Source organism: Manduca sexta, chromosome 2 (assembly GCF_014839805.1).
Source record: "Manduca sexta isolate Smith_Timp_Sample1 chromosome 2, JHU_Msex_v1.0, whole genome shotgun sequence".
Lineage (NCBI taxonomy): Eukaryota > Metazoa > Arthropoda > Insecta > Lepidoptera > Sphingidae > Manduca > Manduca sexta.
Genome location: NC_051116.1, coordinates 2238461 through 2257723, shown reverse-complemented (window position 1 = coordinate 2257723; position 19263 = coordinate 2238461). Strand labels below are relative to the sequence as shown.

At 35.7% G+C, this 19263-nt stretch overlaps 1 protein-coding gene across 5 annotated transcripts in view; it reads left to right on the top strand.

Annotated features, from left to right (window-relative positions):
• The window catches only part of LOC115450871 (deubiquitinase DESI2), a 28226-nt gene that overhangs the window by 2867 nt on the left and 6096 nt on the right, over window positions 1-19263 (top strand). The window contains exon 1 of one of the 5 annotated variants that reach the window (XM_030179010.2): window positions 2895-3084. The exons of the other annotated variants lie outside the window; for them this stretch is intronic. Coding sequence (XP_030034870.1) covers window positions 3046-3084 — 39 coding nt within the window. The 5' untranslated portion in view covers window positions 2895-3045. Of the gene's footprint in view, window positions 1-2894; window positions 3085-19263 lie in introns of those variants that run through there. 5 annotated transcript variants of the gene reach the window in all.

The following is a 19263-nucleotide window of genomic DNA, read 5'->3' as shown; positions in this document are numbered from 1 at the left end:
ATGACTAATGGTAGGATATATTTCATATCCTCCTGGACAGCGACCACCGTACACAAGGTGTTAAAACCCGCCATAGTGGTCCACGTAAGTGTGTCGCGTTCCGGGATCAGTCCGTGTATATCCGGTTTCAACAGGTCATAATTGTGTCGACTGTCGAGGTGTAATCATCTCTCGTCAGTCGACTTTCTATTGGTTCCAACTGCACTTACTTTCAGGTGTAGTAAGGCCACTTTGCCCTGCCCATATTAAAAAAAACTATTTTGATTGTTTTATTTTTGGATTAATCTGAAACTAGTGATTTAAAATACTGACTAAACAAGGTTGCTGTAAAATTATACATTATTAAAAAAATACGGTATTCAATTCTCTACCTTATGTTTAAAGACACAGATATGATAATGCGTTATTTAATAAATTAAATTAAATGATATGCGGACCTATTGCCTGTCAACAACTGTGCCGTCTACCCTATTATCAGTAAGACATAAATTAACAAACATCCTCCAAGCCAGACTCATAATCTTATAGCGAAGGTAAACAAAGAAAATATTGGTAGGTCGTTAATTGAACGTGATAAAGTGCTTTTTGGTAGATTAAAATGGATTATAAAGTCGGTCAAGTGTGAGACGGCTTGCGGCGGCTTCTCATTAATGTTTCACGAAGTTCGTGTATGCGGCGATAAAGGAAAACATTTGTTTCTCGGACTACGGCTACGTTGGGTGTAAAAAATACAATTTGTAACCTAAAGAAACTTATACAGCCACTAGTTTCACAGATCGAAACAAATTTATTCACACACACACATTATCACGCATTTATCCCCCAAGGGGTAGACAGGCAACTAATAGATACAATTTATGTCTCATCTTTCGTCCCACATGACAGTGTGATTTTTAACAGTTATTTGTCAATTTGAAACGGTGAATTGTTACCTGATTGTTTGTCACCTCACAGGTCGTTGTCTTTAAAATTTCGATTAAGTTATAATGACTGATAGATAAAAGGATTAATACTCGCAAATGTTTTAATGAAAATTATAATTCCTTTGCCTAATGCTGGCAATCACTCCTGAGTTTCGTTGGTTGTATTGCTGTAATAAAATTATCAAAAAATCTGAATTCTTTGCTAGTTACAATAGTTAAAAAGAAATATGTATATGATTCCTTCTTTCGTCTGCGATAATAAATCTAGACACCAGGTGTAGTGGTTTCAGTTTTACGTGCAAGTATAAAAAAGACCCGTCATTATCTGGGTTGCCTACCTTCGGCCAAGCGACTTGTCCGTTTTATCATTCATATGAAAAAAATGGTTTTCGAAATGAATGAATCTTGCTGAATTTCGGTCACGTCGGTTAAACTCAACGAAGATCAGCCACGCGGAGATATTATAGTGCACAAGTTTGTGCACAATACACAGGTGCACTATATTCCTTCACTCTCATAGTCCGGTGAGACGGCAATCCGACATGACCGGAGAGAGATCAGATAGGACCAACGGCTTTACGTGCTTTCCGAGGGACGGGATTACATCTTCCTGACTCCGAGCAGTGACAGTATTTTTTAAGATAGAAAAACAAAGTCACAATCATACAAAGTCGTAATCATACCACATATGAATAACAAGTATACCGAGATAGTCCTTTTTCTAAATAGAGTTTTACGGTCCTTGCATCAATTTGATTTAAAATCCGTCTAGATACAAACAAAATAGAAACACTTGAATTGATAACCTTCTTTTTTAAAAGTCGATTAAAAATTTGTGTTCACGAAATTAATGTAATCAAAACTTTCTTCACCGATAGATAAATGCAGGTCGTTTGAATATTTATTATACACGCGTCTTGGCTCCCATAGTTTTTGTACAGATAAAAAATTATAAAAAAATAGATTTACATATTGAATTTATATACATATTTATGTAATTTGTTGGGATCAAACTTTTTACAACCGTCTCATAAGTGCTATCTTTGATTCCAAATAAAACTCGGAATGTTCACTTTAAGTTATTTATTTTATTATTTTAAAAATCATAGCATTGTCGGCTAATTAATGTCACCATTTAATCAATATATTGATTTGATTTTTTAATTATTTCCGCTAGTGTACAAATGCCTCTGGAAATTCTCCCGTAATAGAATCGCTTCCTGGTGGTAAGCTATTGGTATACGCTCTTCAACGTGGGACACTAGATATTAACAGTTTTACTTATAAAAAAATCGCAAAGCTATGCTTAGTTGAAACACAAATTTACTCTCGATCAGCTGTAAAAACCCGCCATCTTGCTTCTTAATAAGGTTTAAACTAGGAACCCGTGATGTTTTTGACAGCTATTCAATTCTTAACCACCTTCGCTAAAACAAGTTTATAAGTAAGACTATGTTTCCAAGCTCAATAATTACACTGACTATAATTCAGACCGAAGCATAATATAGCTCGGCAGCAGAAATAGACATGGCGCTGGTACCTATCCAAGCAGGCTCTCATATGCGCTATACCTATAGAAGTATAGGTATACTTACGTCTAACAAAATCCATCACCAAGCGGTAGTGTGTTCAAAATGTTTGCTGATAATAATTATACAACCATTAAAAAAATAATTTATGTTTACGCGAATGTAAGACATTTAAATAAAATTATGTTTTGAGCCCCTCCTTCATCTCCCCGTGACCATGAAGGCTGCAAAGTCTTCGAAACGTCGGGAGAAAATTATGATATAAAAGAACCACGATAAAATCCAAAAAAAAGTTTTATTAAAATAATTGGATGAAATAGTGTTCATTATTAAAGAGAGCCTACTGTTCCCAATTGGAGCGTGCCCTTGTTTACTAATGAACAGGTTAATTGTTTGTCGACACTGGTTGAACTGATGTTTGTCTGTTCTTTTGATTCGCGGCATTATATTAGTTTGGATTGACGGCTGACGCGGTGCGGTAGTGTTGTGTTTGGTCCCATAGTGAATTGACATATTTTTGGTACCAAATAGATAAGGTCGTGTTTCGTGTTGCGATATTGTTTTACAGTGGTTTAGTTATGTGAATTCGAAATATGAAGAAGAAATTGAATATAACATTTACGTCGAAAAAGGTATTTTAGTTTCGTATTTTTAAACTTTCGCATGTAATTGTTGATCCGGAAATCGAACCTAGGAAATTGCGGTTTGTAGTACAAATCCGCTAATAGCATACAAGAGTGTGTTTGGTTAGTTATGTAATTTTTTTTGGTTCATGATTGTATATTAACTTAAAAAAAAATATTACCTATGTCATTATAATACCAAAAATCTTTATTTATTAGTGTTTTAAATGACTATCTTGCTTATCCTCCTTCGTTAGAATAATTAATTGGACAATTCTAGACAAAACACTGATTAGATTAATTACAAATTAAAAATGACTATTGCTAAGGTCTTCGACCCGTGACCTTGTCGCTGGATAATTAAAAAAAGTTCGTAACAAATTCTCTTTTTTTATTTATAATATTCGTGTAAATATAAGTACACTAATAGCAAGCTAAAAAGAACATAAAATGTTCCTTTTCTGTTAAATTAGTTTTAGCGATACAATGAGGCTGGCATAATCTTGTGGATTAAAAGTCTCTAAGCTTCTACATTAAAGATTAAAAAAAAAGTACACCAATGTATTTTGCATGTCAGCGCGGTGCCTCTAAAGCCTTTCGTCTGCATGGCAGACAGTCACTCCAAACATATTGTGTGTTTTTAAAAACACGTCAGGGTGCATTAATGACCTTTATAGTTATAATGTATGCGAACATAAAATTATTAATTGGCATCGATATATATGTACTACGTATTAGATCTGGCGTTCCGAACACTCACTGTGTACACCTGAAGTGTACTGCAAATGCAATCCGGTACTGTCATTTTACTCATACTCTATTTAAAGCGCTTTACTACTGCATGCTTTAAAAGTTTGGTTATACGATTGATGTTTTAGCGCTGCAGCGAACTTTAGTTATAACTCCAGATTTTGAACAAATAGTTTATATGGACGATCGTGTCTATAGAATATACGTCAATGGTAATAAGGTTCAAAATACACGTATTTCTTTTTGTTTGTACAAGTTTTTTTTACGAGCACGGCATTGTGACCCCAATGCTCCTGATGGTAAATGGAGTGGGGCCCAATAGAATGTCGACTGACGAGAAATGATTACTCCTCGACAGTCGACACAATTATGCCGGCCTGATGGAACTAGACATACACAGGCTAATCCCAGAACGCGACACACTTATGTGTGCCACTATGGTTTTAACACCGTTTACTTTTTATTTAACTATTTTTCGGATTTTATCGCGGTTTTAATTATTGTAGTTTTTTTTTTCAAAAAAATACATAATACATACATAACATCACGCATTTTATCCCCGAAGGGGTATGCAGAGGCGCAACTAGGGCACCCACTTTTCGCCAAGTAGATATGTTCCGTCCCATGATGTGATAGGGGGCGAGCCTATCGCCATATCGGGCACAAATTCCAGACTACGAGCTGATACTGAGCAGAAAAACCCAAATATCACTTTGCCCGACCCGGGATTCGAACCCAGGACCTCAGAGCGCTATTGTACCGGACGTGCAATACAACTACGCCACCGAGGCAGTCTTCAAAAAAATAAATTAGTTTAATTTTAATGTCAACATTCGCATAAACGTATGAAACCTTTTTTATTTGTTTTGTTTTTGTTTTCGCGAAGAAAGTGCCTTATGACTACCGCCCAGCCTTCATTAGAGCGACTGGGCGGTTATGTTGGGGACACTGTCTTAGAAAACAGCAGCACCTTCAGTTTTAGCTGTTTCCTGACATGTTTTGTCACTTACGCAGTATTTACCAATGCCAGTTACGCGGTTTTGCACTATCTTCATATGTAAGTAATCGAACTTGGAACAAATATTTATGAATCACACCAACATTCGTAGTGTTGTGTTCAGAATTGATTTTAGTTCTTTTAATAGATACTGAACTACCCGCAGACTTGATGCTGTCTCGGGTCAATTCTTATTTTAAACTAGGCTTAAAAGGAACCTTATTTACAGGTAAAGAAAGAGCCTAGTAGTTTTTAAGGGGCTGGGAAAATAGACCCTATTGTACGGAGCAGGGTCCGGAGTGTTGACTGACCTGAATGAATGATTACCCATCGCCAGTCGATACAATTATGCCGGCCTTTTTAGTGTCTGCTGATGAAATGAGTGTTTCCTTTGGAAACTATAAGTGGAGCTTATTGATTTTTTTATGAAGTCATTTACTATTACTATTTCAGTTATAATAAGGTAGCGCTGCATAGCCCTACGTGTAGTCCAGCAATATGAAAATATTATTGTGTTCAGAGATCATAGCAGTCGGTGTATTTACTGGATATTATAAGCCTCATATCCCAAAATGATCTCATTGTTCAGTTCCGTGTAATTGTATTCAAACTTCATGGTGTTTCTATCTCTTATAGATGTGTCAACTCGAGTTGAATTAGCTTTAACTCGAGTTTAAATACTTACCTTATTTATGTTACGAAGATTTAATCTTAAATACATAAAACAGAAATACATGATGCATAAATACATTCCTTTTTTATTTAAATTCACCTGGTGAGTCATTACATTTGTAAAATAACCCAAAACAAATCATTACTCAGTTTCATTTTACCCAGTTAACTCGAGTTACGTGAATTTCAACTCGAGTTAGCTCGAGTTGTGTTTATCCCGAGTTGGCACATCACTACTGTCTCTCTCTCGCCAGTCTTTGCGTTTGGCACGCGATTCTCATCATGTGTGGGCGTGCATAAATATGTATTATCATCACCACACGCCCTTATCCCCGAAGAGGTAGGCACTAGGCAGGGGTGCAACTAGGGCAATCGCTATTCCACATGTGTGTTCCGTGTCATGTAATAGAAGCGATCCTTTCGCTATATAGGTCACAAGTTCCAGACTCCGGTCTGATACTGAGCAGAAAACCGAACAAAACATTTTAATCCTAAAACATACTAATTACAAAAAAGAAATCTAAAAAATAAAAGCCTCTAATTACGGTAAATGAATTGTAATTATAATAAATAAGTTTTCAAGATTGTTGTGTGAACTCTGTGTTAATTTATTCCCTTGCATGCTTGGAGCGAAGTCCGCGCGCCGCAGTAAAACCCTCGTTATGTTTTGCATGTCGCCTAGTTGAAATATTGCTTGGAGCTTCTTTGTTATAGGTCGAGATTGGCTATGGTCACTAAGATTTAATTAATGAGGATTTATATCTGTTAGAACTAGTTTCTACGATGTTTATGGCATCTAGGAGTGTTTGTACGTGAAATACCTATATACATTTTGCGTTTTTTCTTGTTTTCCTGAAGTTAAACTAATGAGTTTAATACATAAAGTAATCAATTCAAAAAATAAACTAATTTAAAACAAGAATATGTTAATGATACTGACGTTTCCATGGACCTCAATTAAATAAAATGTAAGTAGAATATTGTCGTAGATCAAAAATTTAGTACATCAAAGAGTTTTTGACACTTAATTTCAGTTTCTAAATTTAATACTAAGTTAAGACGAGCAAGCTCTTGCGGCGATATATCGCGCAAAAACTTCCAGATGCATATTCATCAGCGGTATATTTCAATAATTCTATTCATTAGCGACTTGCCGCAAGTCATCCAAACTAAAAAACGTTGCAGAAGTCAGCTAGCTGTGATAGTTTATGCGGTAAAAATTACTTGCGCAAGTAAATTTCTGCAAGTTTTCTTGCTAATATAAATCTTGCTTTGTTATGACAGCTCATTTTATTATGTATAACTATGTTACACGCATCCGTCTGTGTTCCAAATTCATGATAAAATGTGAAAGTATAGGTATACTCTATACTATAAATCACTTGTTGCACATGAATTGCAACTTCGATAACACTATACTATATTAGAGGTTAAAGAAATACAGTCATTTCAACATTGCGTTACTAAATGAAACCATATACTTATCTTCAAACCTTAGACGTAAAAAAAATTGGTTTAAATACAAAAATAAAATGCCACTACTACTATAGGAAAATTCGTCGTAGCAACATCTCACTTTCAGTTAGAAATATTCACGCACACACCATATTCCAACTAAACTTCAAATTATTAAACCTATATTCCATTTTGAGAACATCTAAGTCCATGCCAAAACATTTTGTGCTTTTATAAACACAGATGAATAAATCGTATTATTATTTACTCAAAAAGCAATTATCATAATGGGTTATTGGACACCTTGCGTGTTTGTAGAAATCGTGGTTTGTTTATTGTTTCGTAATTCGATTACGGTATTGACTTGTTGGTATATTACAACTTTTAGGGCAAGTTCATTACTAACCTATACTATAACAATATTATTAGCTAAAAAGTATTCAATAATTGTTTATTCCATGTGGTAAAAATATATGTTAGCGCCGATTATTTAATAAATTTACATTTCGATAGATTTTTTACTTAAATTTAATTTTTATTATATTTTAAATCACTATCATGTAGTTTATTAATTCCTATTTTCGTAGTTTAAAATCTAGTGTATACCTGAGCAATTTCAAGATAATTTATAATGTTCGATTTTCGAATTTTGAAATCAAAGACAAAACACAAACTTTGTCGGGAAAAATATTGTGAAGACTAGCGAGTGATTATTCCTCGTCAATCGATAACTTAAAATCAATAACTTGACATTGGCTAAATGCAAATAAACTGCGAAGCCATAAAGGTAAAAAAACTTTAAATCACATTTAGTGGAGTTACTTTGCTGTCCGTACAACAAAAAAACTTGGCAACGTTTGAATAAGGACTACCTAACACTATTTTAACAATTAATTATTATACGAAACAATAATGTCAACAGTTTAAAAATCTATAGTCAAGCAGTTACAGAGGGACATCGAAATAACTAGTTATTATTGTTAAGGCCGTCACTCAAATTTTCGAGGCCGCATAAACCCAACTAAACATTGGACATTTAAATAAAATATTGAATAATATGTCAAATAGATACTATATCATTTTGAATCTGTTGGAAATAGATTATTTTTTTCGTAATCTTTTTTATTTGCAATGTCTTTTGTTTTTAGAAATTTCAAATTTGTACTCAAAAAATATCAATATTCGAATATCGGAAACTTCCACGAACCACAGAACCTGAACGCATAAAAAAACTAAAACAAATATCGTTATACTCTGTGGGAGTCGGGCAGCAGCCCTATTATTGTACCCGGTCATGGACGACAAGTTTTCGTTCAGCCATGTCCCACACGATAGTGTTACCATTGTACTAGTACAATGTTTGAAACTAGACATGTAGTTCATCGCAAGGTAATCATAGTACGAGTAAGGACGGCCTTCTTACATTATTAATGTGAGGTATCGTTGAAACAAATTGTGTTCAATCGATTGTTCTTATTTGTAGATTGAAGTCGAAAAGGCGGTCAGCGTCAGCACATAGTTTTCAGAGCAGTGCCGAAGTGTGAAATTTTCCGAAAGGAACCCGACACAACATTTAAGTAGACAGAAAGAAAGAAAAAACGTTTTTATTGTCACAACTGAAGCATGCAATACATAAAAAGTGTATAAGATTAAACATAAAACATGCTTAATCATTAATCATTAAACAAATTAATGGAACGTTACACGCCTTCGATGTGACAATTAGGTGGCCAGCTCAGCATAATGCTGTGTTGCGCCGTGAGCCACAACACGGAATAACTAACACAACAAGTACTAATATGCATATATACGGTCTGCATATCTTTCTAAAGATAGGTCTCCACATCAAATGCACGCCCATGCATGGGGGAACATTTGCCGCGACCCTAGGCACGTAGTTCAGTGTGTATTCCTCATGGTTGCTAAATACACATTGAGGCCTATAAGAGTACGCGAACATTTCCCTTACCTCTACCCTTCAACTATCTTGAGATAGCTCCTTTTCCTTCCTCTTCTCTTCCTTCATCCTAGCCCCTCCCTTCTTCCTCCCAGGCCCGGAGACCGGATAGCCGTGGGTCGCCAGCGTACCGTCCGTTGGCACTCTCGGTGATAACGGTAGGGCTTACGAAATGCTAACAGGGACTTCCGTGGTTGCTAAGCCGGGGGATCGCTTGTACACCGTTCGCAGGGTAGCCCGGTGATAACGACAGCACCTCAAAAAAAATATAATTAGGTTTGACATAAATTATGAAAGAAAAGCCGGCAGGGATCTGGTTATATGGTCCCTTCGCCACGTTTTCAGAAACTTTAGATTTTACACTCTAATGCTTGAGCTGTGAGATGTGAAGTTCTCTCTTTGATTTCAGTGTGGGCAGTTGAATTTGTTAGTTTTGGGTCCAAATCACACGATTTATTGAATTTCCTGAAATAGCGTTGAGCTCGCTTCCTATCTTACTTTAATGGTAAACATATTAGTCTTATTTCAGTTTAGAAATAATAATACTTGGGGCCTGTGTCACAAATTGTGAGTAAATGCGACTAATGTATAAGCCGACCAAATAAAAAAGGCACATCCTAATCTATGCTCTTAAATAAATGATAATAAAATGAGTAGGTACAATCTAATACGATAAATGTCAAAGAAAAATTACTTGAAACATTGAAATATTCCTTAAGAAATTTAAAATGGCTGATTATTTTTACCCTTTACTGCCAACAAAATAAATTTTCCAGCGGGTAAAATATTGTGTAAATACTTGAAAGTAGCTCTCGATTACGAATCATGCAAAAGCACAATTGATTTTCAATATAAAAGTTGGACATTTCCGCGTCAATTTGTAAAGATTTGCATTTGTATTCAATTTGTAAACATGTCGAAACAAAAGTACAAAACGAAAATAAAAAATAGATATTTCATAACGTGAATGGGTGTGGGTTCTGAATCAGTCTTCAGTTGGTTTTGAGGAATCCTCTGAAATTTAAAACGTGTCAAGAATTTTAATTTATTATTTTTTTCTTATATAAGGCTTGAGAGTTTATGAGACTTTCCCGCCCTCACACCCACCACTACAACTCCTGTAAGCCAGGATCAGCAGTGGCACGTATTGTATGACACCGAGCAGTGAAGCTCGGCGAACACTAATCTGTCTTTATCCTGCAACGAAATTAATCAAATAGAAAGATAGGGAGGAGTTGGAAATATCAATTGCCCACTTCCCTCCATAGCAAAGCGGGAGATAGTCTAGTCTACCAGCTCATATGATTGGACCCTTTCATTTCATTTTTAACCGTGATGCGTTACATCTGACTTTTGTAGTTTAGAAAGTCCGTATACTTGAGGTTGAAATGCTTCTTTAGTTCACCATTTTAAAAACACTTTGGAAGTAGACAATTAAGAGTTGAAAATTAAGTAACATCACGTCCAAGCCTTTCGAAATCCATTGCCATACATAATCCTCATATAAATATTAAAATTTCTTTTTTTTAGAGTAGGAGCCCTGGTAGTCTGTACCCTGGTAAACCTGCCAACGGGATACTGGAATCCCCGGCTTAGCAACTCTAGGAACCCGTTACAGATTGGGACGGAATTTTGGGGAAAAGAGTGACGGAACGATGGGAACTCTAGGATGGGCGGAAGGGTGGGGAAATTTTCGCGAGCTCTTAGAGACTTAATATAAATTTATAACCACGACATATACACACTTGACTGTGTGCCTAGGACCGCGACAAATGTCCCCGCGTGGCCGTGCATTCAGTGTGAGGACCGAGCGCACTATTGGATTAAGATACATAATAACATTGGTCGGATATCTGATAAAAAGCTAAACGGCATTAAATATGATTTATCCATTCTGGAGCTGATGGCAAGGCTCAAAATGTTTATGGTAATGAGACAAGTCGTAGACAGTAACGAAAACAAGGTTTACCACACGAAACAAACTGCGAAATAAATATGTACGAGATAGGTGGATAGGTCACATGCAAACAAACGAATACAACCCATAACATAATCGAAACAAGAGTTTTATTCGCGTGTATATTTCTAGGCATATGGTAATGTAAACAGCGAGAAAGAAAATTAACTGAAGGAAGTTAGTAACGGACAAAAAGTACTGAAACCAACTAAAACACATTATGCGCGACCTCAGATGTCACTGTGAACGTGGCACGCGAATTATTAAATCACGAATTCCTTGAACTTAAAATGGAGGTAATTTAAAAAAAGTGCGCCCGGCCTTTACTTGGAAGGTTATGGCAGATTTGCTTCGTGTGTATTTAGATATTTTTTCCAGCAAAACAATTTTAAGCGGTGTTCCCGGCAAAACGGTGCGCATTTTTAGAAGCAATTCGAATACATACAGAACAAAAAAATATCAACAATAATATGTTTACTTTGGTTGTTTAATGTTTTAAAAATAGATATTGTTTAATTAATTTTATAATGAAAATACTACTGAAATCGTTGATTCGGAGTATCTTAACTCCTACAAATTATTTAAATTTGCAACTGAAATACACCTGTTAGATAGATAATTAAATTGGGAACATTTTGGGTGTTAAAGATATAACATTGTTTTTTTTTTTATAGATATTATTTGTAAATCTGCTTATTCCCGCCTATAATTGACGTAGATGTTTTGCACGAATGCTCCACTCTTACTTGAGATTAGACCTTTTAAAAGTAACAGTGCAATTGTCCCAATATTTTACTCAACTTGTATAAATACAATGGGCTTGATTACACTACAAATCTTTCCTGTGTGAAGAAGTAAACGTATCTCAAATATAAGCAGATTTTAGGCTGACATTATAGATAGGAAATTTAAATTACTGTGGTTTATAATAACAGTTACATAATATAGGTTTTTGATCGCACACACTCACGCCTTTTATCTCCGAAGGAATAGGCAGAGGCGCAACTGGAGCACACAGTTTCCGACACGCGTATCCCGTCCCATGTTAGAGGGCAAGTTTATCGCCATATCGAGCACAAATTCCAGTCTCCCTATTATTTTATTTTATTTATTTAAGGTATGGAAGACTTACAGCTATACAAACCTAAATAACACTAAACTAGACGAATGATGGCCAACTATAAGCCTTCACTTATAGTAATAATTATAGTTAAAAATGAGCAGATAAGTACTGTAGCTAATAGGACAATTACTACTGAGTAGTAAACTCTAATATCACTGCCCGGCTTGGGTATCGAGCCTAGAGCACTGCAGTACAATAATATATCTACGCCGGGGTAGTCGAAGTTATTAATCATTTTAAAAAAATCGATAATTTTAGTAAATTAATGCAACCCCACACGTCCAAAAGTACTAAGTGTACGTAAAATATCACCCTCCCTTCGTGCAATAAACAAGGGGGCTGTAGATGAGCGTAGGTTTGAAAGTCGGCGCGACTGACTCACCCTGGTGAATCACTCTCAAGTGTCGGGTCTTCGTTTTCGAATAACTATATATTATTTTTTTATTGCTTTGAATGACGAGACGAGCTTGCCGCTTGCCTGATGGTAAACGATACGACCGCCCATAAACAGTAGAAACACCATTCAACATCTTGAATCACCAAGTATTGTTTAGTATTCCACTGCGCTCACCATCCTGGGACATGCGATGTTAAGTCTTATTATGTCCAGTAGTTCACTGGCTACAATGTCCTTCAAATCGGAACACAATAGTGACTACACACTGCTGCTTGTCGGCAGAAATATATATTGCGGTGTTACCTAGGTACCCACGCGGACTCTTACATATGAGAGACCTGCCACCAGTAAACACAGTCGAAACGGTATCACGTATCTACAATGTTTACCATCACACTTCGATACGATATCAATGTGTCAAAAAATATACATATAAATATAATTATACCGACCTTGTGGATAAGGTATTATATCGTTTTTTCGATGTATCTATACACTGTTTAAACGTCTTATGTTGTTGTCCGACTCCTCAAATTGCTCCCATTGGAGTCAGAGAAGACGTACGTCATGATTGTCAGAGTGTGTGCGCAGTAGACCTCATACTTTGGTTTTCATGTAAGCAATATAAATAGATTTTTGTCACTCACGAGCACACCCCCGATTTCAGGGCCATACAGGTTAATAAAGGGATTTACGAAAAAAATGTGGAAACGAAACGTTTTCACCTACGACAGTGGCAAATGCAAGATAAGGCTTCTATATCATTAAAACATGTAGCGAGAAGTGAGAACATATTATGTTCACCTTAACGACAAAGAAAAATCCTTTATGTTATTTAACAACACGCCCTTCGAAGTCATAAGTCCCCTGAGACCAAACTGGAGTCCTCCATCTTTGGACCTCATTAGACCATTTCCACACAACACATCCATCTAATTAACAAGATAAATTAGTTGTTTAATGTTATTGATATGTTACTGTATAATATTTGAGTATTTTTAAAAGTAATGTACGCAAAAGTTTTAACGATATTTTTTGAATCATTTCTTTTTCTTTGACAACACATTCACCCCCTTATTCATTGACATTTTTTTTTTATCTAAGGACGGAGTAAATCTGTGATAACAAGTCTGTTTCTCAGTGCTGACGGCATGGCAGGCTTCTCAGTGCGTAGTCATAGGGCCGTTGTGATTCTCTAATATTGAGATACAATTTGTTATCACAGCTTTACTCCGTCCTTAGATAAAAACGTCTATGAATAAGGGGGTCAGTCTATATATCAGTGGCGAAGCGTCCATACAACTCGATTCCTACCGGCTTCCCTTTTCTGGTTAATTTAAGCTTGTCTTAGTCTTTGTTTTCTCTTAGATTGGCGGCGATATGTTAACTAAGGCATTTTTTTTTGCCTCGGGTTACCTTTTGGAAAATTTCACCCCTCGCTACTGCTATATATTAGCAGTGGCTAAGACTCACGCAAGATAGAGAAGAGAGGCGTGACAAAGAAGAGGCCTATACTCAGCGTAGGTGGATACGGCCTGATTAGATAGCTTATAAACGTAATTATGTTAAGTTAAACAAAAGAAAACAGATGATGCAGAAAATTTCATAACAAAATTTCATTAAAATCATTTCGTTACTTACATTTATTTTGAGAAATATTCATTTATGTTTCGGCAGATTTACTATATACCTAGGGAGTTTAGTTCTTTAGTTAATCTTTGCTCAACTAATTTTTGTACGTGCATGAGAAAGTGACCTGACTGCGCTTGAAAGTAAGCGGAGTAGACTCCAGATAGCGTGTCAACAGACGAGAGGTGATAACCCATCGCCAGTCGGCACAAATATGCCGGCCTGTTATACCACTAAATAATTAGTCCATAATTACCATTCATTAACTTTAGCCTTATAATTAATCCACTTATAACATGGAAATCCAAAGGTCCCTGACCTTTTTTGGGTTTGCGCCAAGCGAAATTTTCAACACGTACGAATGCTCGAGAGGCCTCTAGCGGTCTCCTTAGCACGTCTTATACTTTTATTATTTATTACTAATACTACTATATTACTACTATAATATATTACTACTATAATACTACTATACTACTGCAAAATATCTTACTTAATTTAACTTGTGACGTAGGAACATTAACAACTACACGTATGTTTATGTCCTGTTGAACTTCTGTTAACATAGATATATATTTGATTGTAGGCGTTCAGGGAATCGGAGTTATTTTTAGACGAAACAAAATCTACCAAACCGTCGCAATGTTTACTTCCGAGAAAACTTCGAAATTCAAAATTATTGTAAAGAATTTGTTTGGTAGAATTTATTTGGCTGTTAAATTAAGTCTATTTATGCTGGCTTTATAAAAAGCCGACATAATAATACCAATTCGTGGTTGTCTATTTTTGCCACTGAAAAACTGTTTTGCAAAATACGTTTGAAAAGGTGTAGTGTTAAACGCTACGTGCTAAGCCATTGATCCGTAATCCGAAAGTTAATTTGTTCGCGCTTGACGAGTCGCGGCTAAGCCCCGCTAATGCCCGCTTTCAGCAGATAAATGTACTTTTATATGCATTTTAACGTTTATCACTATGAGTTATAAAGCAGGAGGAAAATTCAATGGAAAATATTTGTATACATGATAAAATAGTAAAAGTTATGCATTTGATGACCGCTTACAATAAGGGCTAATAACTAGTCTACTCATTCCAGAGAAGTCAATGAAAAAAACAGATCATTCAAAAAAGTTATAAACTGTCTTACTGCTGGACATGAGTCTCCTCTACTACTGAGAGGGATTAGGCCTTAGTCCACCACGCTGGTCAAGTGCGGATTGATACTTTACACACACTCAATATTTCTATACAGAATTTCTCAGGTATGCAGGTTTCTTCACGATGTTTTCCTTCACCGTTAAAGCAAACGATAATTCACAAAGAATCCACACATCATTTTAGAAAAGTCATACACGTGTGCCCTTGGGTATTGAACCTGCGGACATTCGTCTCTACCGTCCGTTCTATTTCTAACTAAGCTATCACCACACGCGAAAAGCCAAAAAACTTCGAAAGAGTTACTTTTTTCACTGCTCTAATGTGTCGATGGCGCAGGTATGGGTGGAGTAACAAGAAATTGGATTTTTCTACTGAGTATCAGCCTTAGTCTGGAATTTGTGCCTGATACATTGTAGGCCTGCCCCTATCACATTTTGGGACGGAATATACATTGCGGAATGTGGGTGCACCAGTTGCGCCTCTGCCTACCCCTTCGGAGATAATACGGAGTGTGTCTGTTTCTGCATTATATAAAGATTAGCTGGGGCGCAAATAAAGAATATTAAAGAAAAATAAAGTTCAACACGTAGCAGATAATTCCTGTAACAACTACCCTTGCTATGGTCTGTAGTCTAATGAAGACTAATTGATGTGGGGAACTACATAATACAAAGTAACTGCTAGGATTCAGTAGCGAAGGATTAATTTACGAAAGGAAGCCCGGCATAACTTATAGGCACTAATAATATGCATCGGTTACATTTCAGCATCACTTTTCCCGCCATTTATAAATAGCACTTGCATGACATTACACAATGGCTGTACGTCTAAAGTCAAGTGTTGTTAAAAGGTCAATAAGCGATAGCAGGCGAGTATGCGATCGTAATTCGAATTAATTTAGCAAGTTAGAAAGTAAATCAGTTTATGTTTTGTAGTCTCATCTGTTATTTATGTAGACTGAATGAATTTCCTTTGCATGTATTAGTTTGTCTGTGTCTTAAACACAGAAAAAAACTTTCGCAACCATAGATAATGGGACGCATTGAAAACATTGTGTTTTATTTGATTAATTTTACGATTTGTCTAACCTGTATGACGTCAACAATGGTTCTAATCCATGAGGATTTTCATTTTCTTTGTCCGAATCAACACAATTCTAATCATATTTGCACAAAAATTAGGTGATTCGTAAAATTTTAAAGTTTCTTCGCTTTGTAATAATTTGTATGCGTCATTATTTATCACTGTTGACGTAATGATTTTTTTTCTAAAGTAAAAAAATATCTTTTGATTTTTAATAAAATTCAAAGATTTTAACTTGTATTCAAGGGCCCCTACTCCAACTCTTGATTGAACTCACAGTAATTGATATAAAATACAATATTAACCACTCGGGTTGAAAAATCAATACCTAGTATTGTATAAGCTTAGCGTTTTTTTTTTATTAAATCCTTCATGTAGGTAATAAGAATATATGAGTGCTTGTTCGTCGCTATCCACAAACAGACGGCATACTACTTTGAACTATGGATTATACATTTATGATTGAACTGAACTGTGCTCTTTACCTTAAATACAGGCATCACGCCATTATCCTAGAAGGGGTAGACGAAGGTGCAAAGTAAGGCGTCCACTTTTGAGTGTGTTCTGTTCCATGATGTGAGAGCCAGCATATCGCCACATCGGCCACAAATTCTAGACTCAGGTCTGATAGTGAGCAGAAAAACTCAATATCGCTTTGTCCAACCAAGGATTCAAACCCAGGACCGCAATGCGGCGCATCGCGTACGCAATACAATAACGCCACTGAGGCAGTAAAAAATATATTATAATAGACTAGATCAAATTTTATGTTATTAAATTTCTTTCTTCTCCAAAATTCAATACATAAGAAATAATTTTATTGTTAGAACAAAAATTGATAACACAAAATCCTACAGTACATAAACAATTATCGCACCAACAATGAACCTCCCATTCAGCTAAATACTGAAGTATTACCTATGCAGTACTACAGCGCTAGTTTTAAATGAGTTGCCCATGTGACGTACAGGCATCAAGTACACAGTAAAAATTTATAATATTACTTCATTCCTGCCAGCCCGAGCTGGCTTCTTTGTTTACTATATTTTTCATTTATTTTATTTTCAATATAAATTGTCTATAAGCTAATTTTATTAAGTAATAATTAAATATTCTCATGTACCTTGACTTATCATAAGTGCAACTATGTTCGCCTACGTTATGAATAAAGCATTTTATTTTATTATTTATTTTTATAATAAAAATACTTGGATACTCCATTGCTTTCACGCTGTAGACGTCACAGCTCAGAGTGGCTGCAGATTATCCCAGCTGATAAGGTTCTTGTTGCAACGTCCTTCAGTCCTGCATTGTCGACAACTTACAGCGTGCTCTGTGATTTAAAAAGTTATCAGTTTATTACAAAATTAATATGAGTTTTAAGTGTTACGGATAATGTCTATCTTTAATAAGTATTGTATAGTCAATGCGTCTATCTATTTCTGCCACCACGCAGCAGTGTATAGCATTGATTTATTCTGGTTTAGAGCAGTGGTCAGTGTATTTAATAGCGTAGTTTCTTGTGTTTGATTTTGTACATTATTTTATATAATATGAGAAAAAAATCTGTGCAATTAGCATCAAAATTGTTTAAAAAAATAACGAAGTTATTCATATTTGGAATATTGTTATTTCACTCTCTTTCTCGCGCACCTTGCGTTACGGCTGGTGTCAAATAAATTACTTATTTGACTAATAATTTGTATTCATATCCAGGTTTACACTTAGACTCAATTTCTTATATTATGAGCGCCACTCCGTGCATAATCACACGCTGCCAATGTGGAAACCATACTAAAATCAGGTGTACGGATTGCAGTACAGTTGAGTCGAACACAGTGAGTGTTCGGAACGCCATATCTAGTACGTAGTACGTACATATCGATGACTAAACACTACGTTGATTTTAAACACAAAATCGGAATACGAATCGATTAGCATAATCAGTGCATATCGAATTTATTTTGTGCACGTGCAAATGTTAAGAAACGAGTTTTGTTGCTGAAATAATAAATTGTTGTAATCATTATCATCCGCGATTAGTTTTGTATTTCTGTTCGCTTTCGAGCGATGTATCAGTATGCAGTATAAGGCCTGATTGTTTCGAAGTACTTGTAAACATAATTTACGTTCGTAAAAACCATTTGTTGCGTAAAATGTTTCTTACGCTGTTACTGGCAGTGGATGATAATTGAGAAAAGAAAAATAGCTTTACTCTTACCGTAAGAGTTGCAAGGAGTACGTTCTGATTATTACGTGAACATGTATGGAACCATTTCATCTGTATCATTGAAGTCGCTCCAAATTCAAATTTCTTTATTTATAAAACATATATACAAGATATTATGCAAATTGTTGAAATATGAAAAACAAAAAAAAATATCACTTATATATTTAGTTAAACATAAAACGAAAATGTAATTTTGAAACCAATATTTATTCAGGCATTCACAAAAACTAGCGCATGGTATTTTCATGCGATACATTCAAGCAGCAATATTTCTGGATACGTATCACTCGCTTTTCACCGCACGATTGTCCCCCAGACTCAATTGACGCAGTTTAAGTTCAGCTGATGTTGCTTAATGAAGTACCGCTTAACAATAGACGAGCGACTTGCTCCCTTCATCTAGTTTTAAACAAATATATCAGGGATAGCGAACCTTTAAGGGATAATATGTCATTATTTATAAAAGAAATATGGCCTGCAACGTGCCATCCAGGACTGGTCTTATCCGAGTGCCCCTTTTTAATAACTTTTCTATGACCCAACTATGTTTTTGTTTTTCGGTGCTTGGCAAAGTAGCTTCACTGCACTTTATGTTAAGCAAAGTGAAGCCTAAAGAAACATTCATAGACAATGTGTAGCATATAACTCGCGTGTGCGAATTATTTTGTCACGTACCACCACTGGCACACGTGCTATTGGTTCGCTATCCCTATATGTATCACTGGTCAGTGGCGTAACGAATTTTGCCACAAAACTTACAAACAAATCGGAACACGCGACATAATT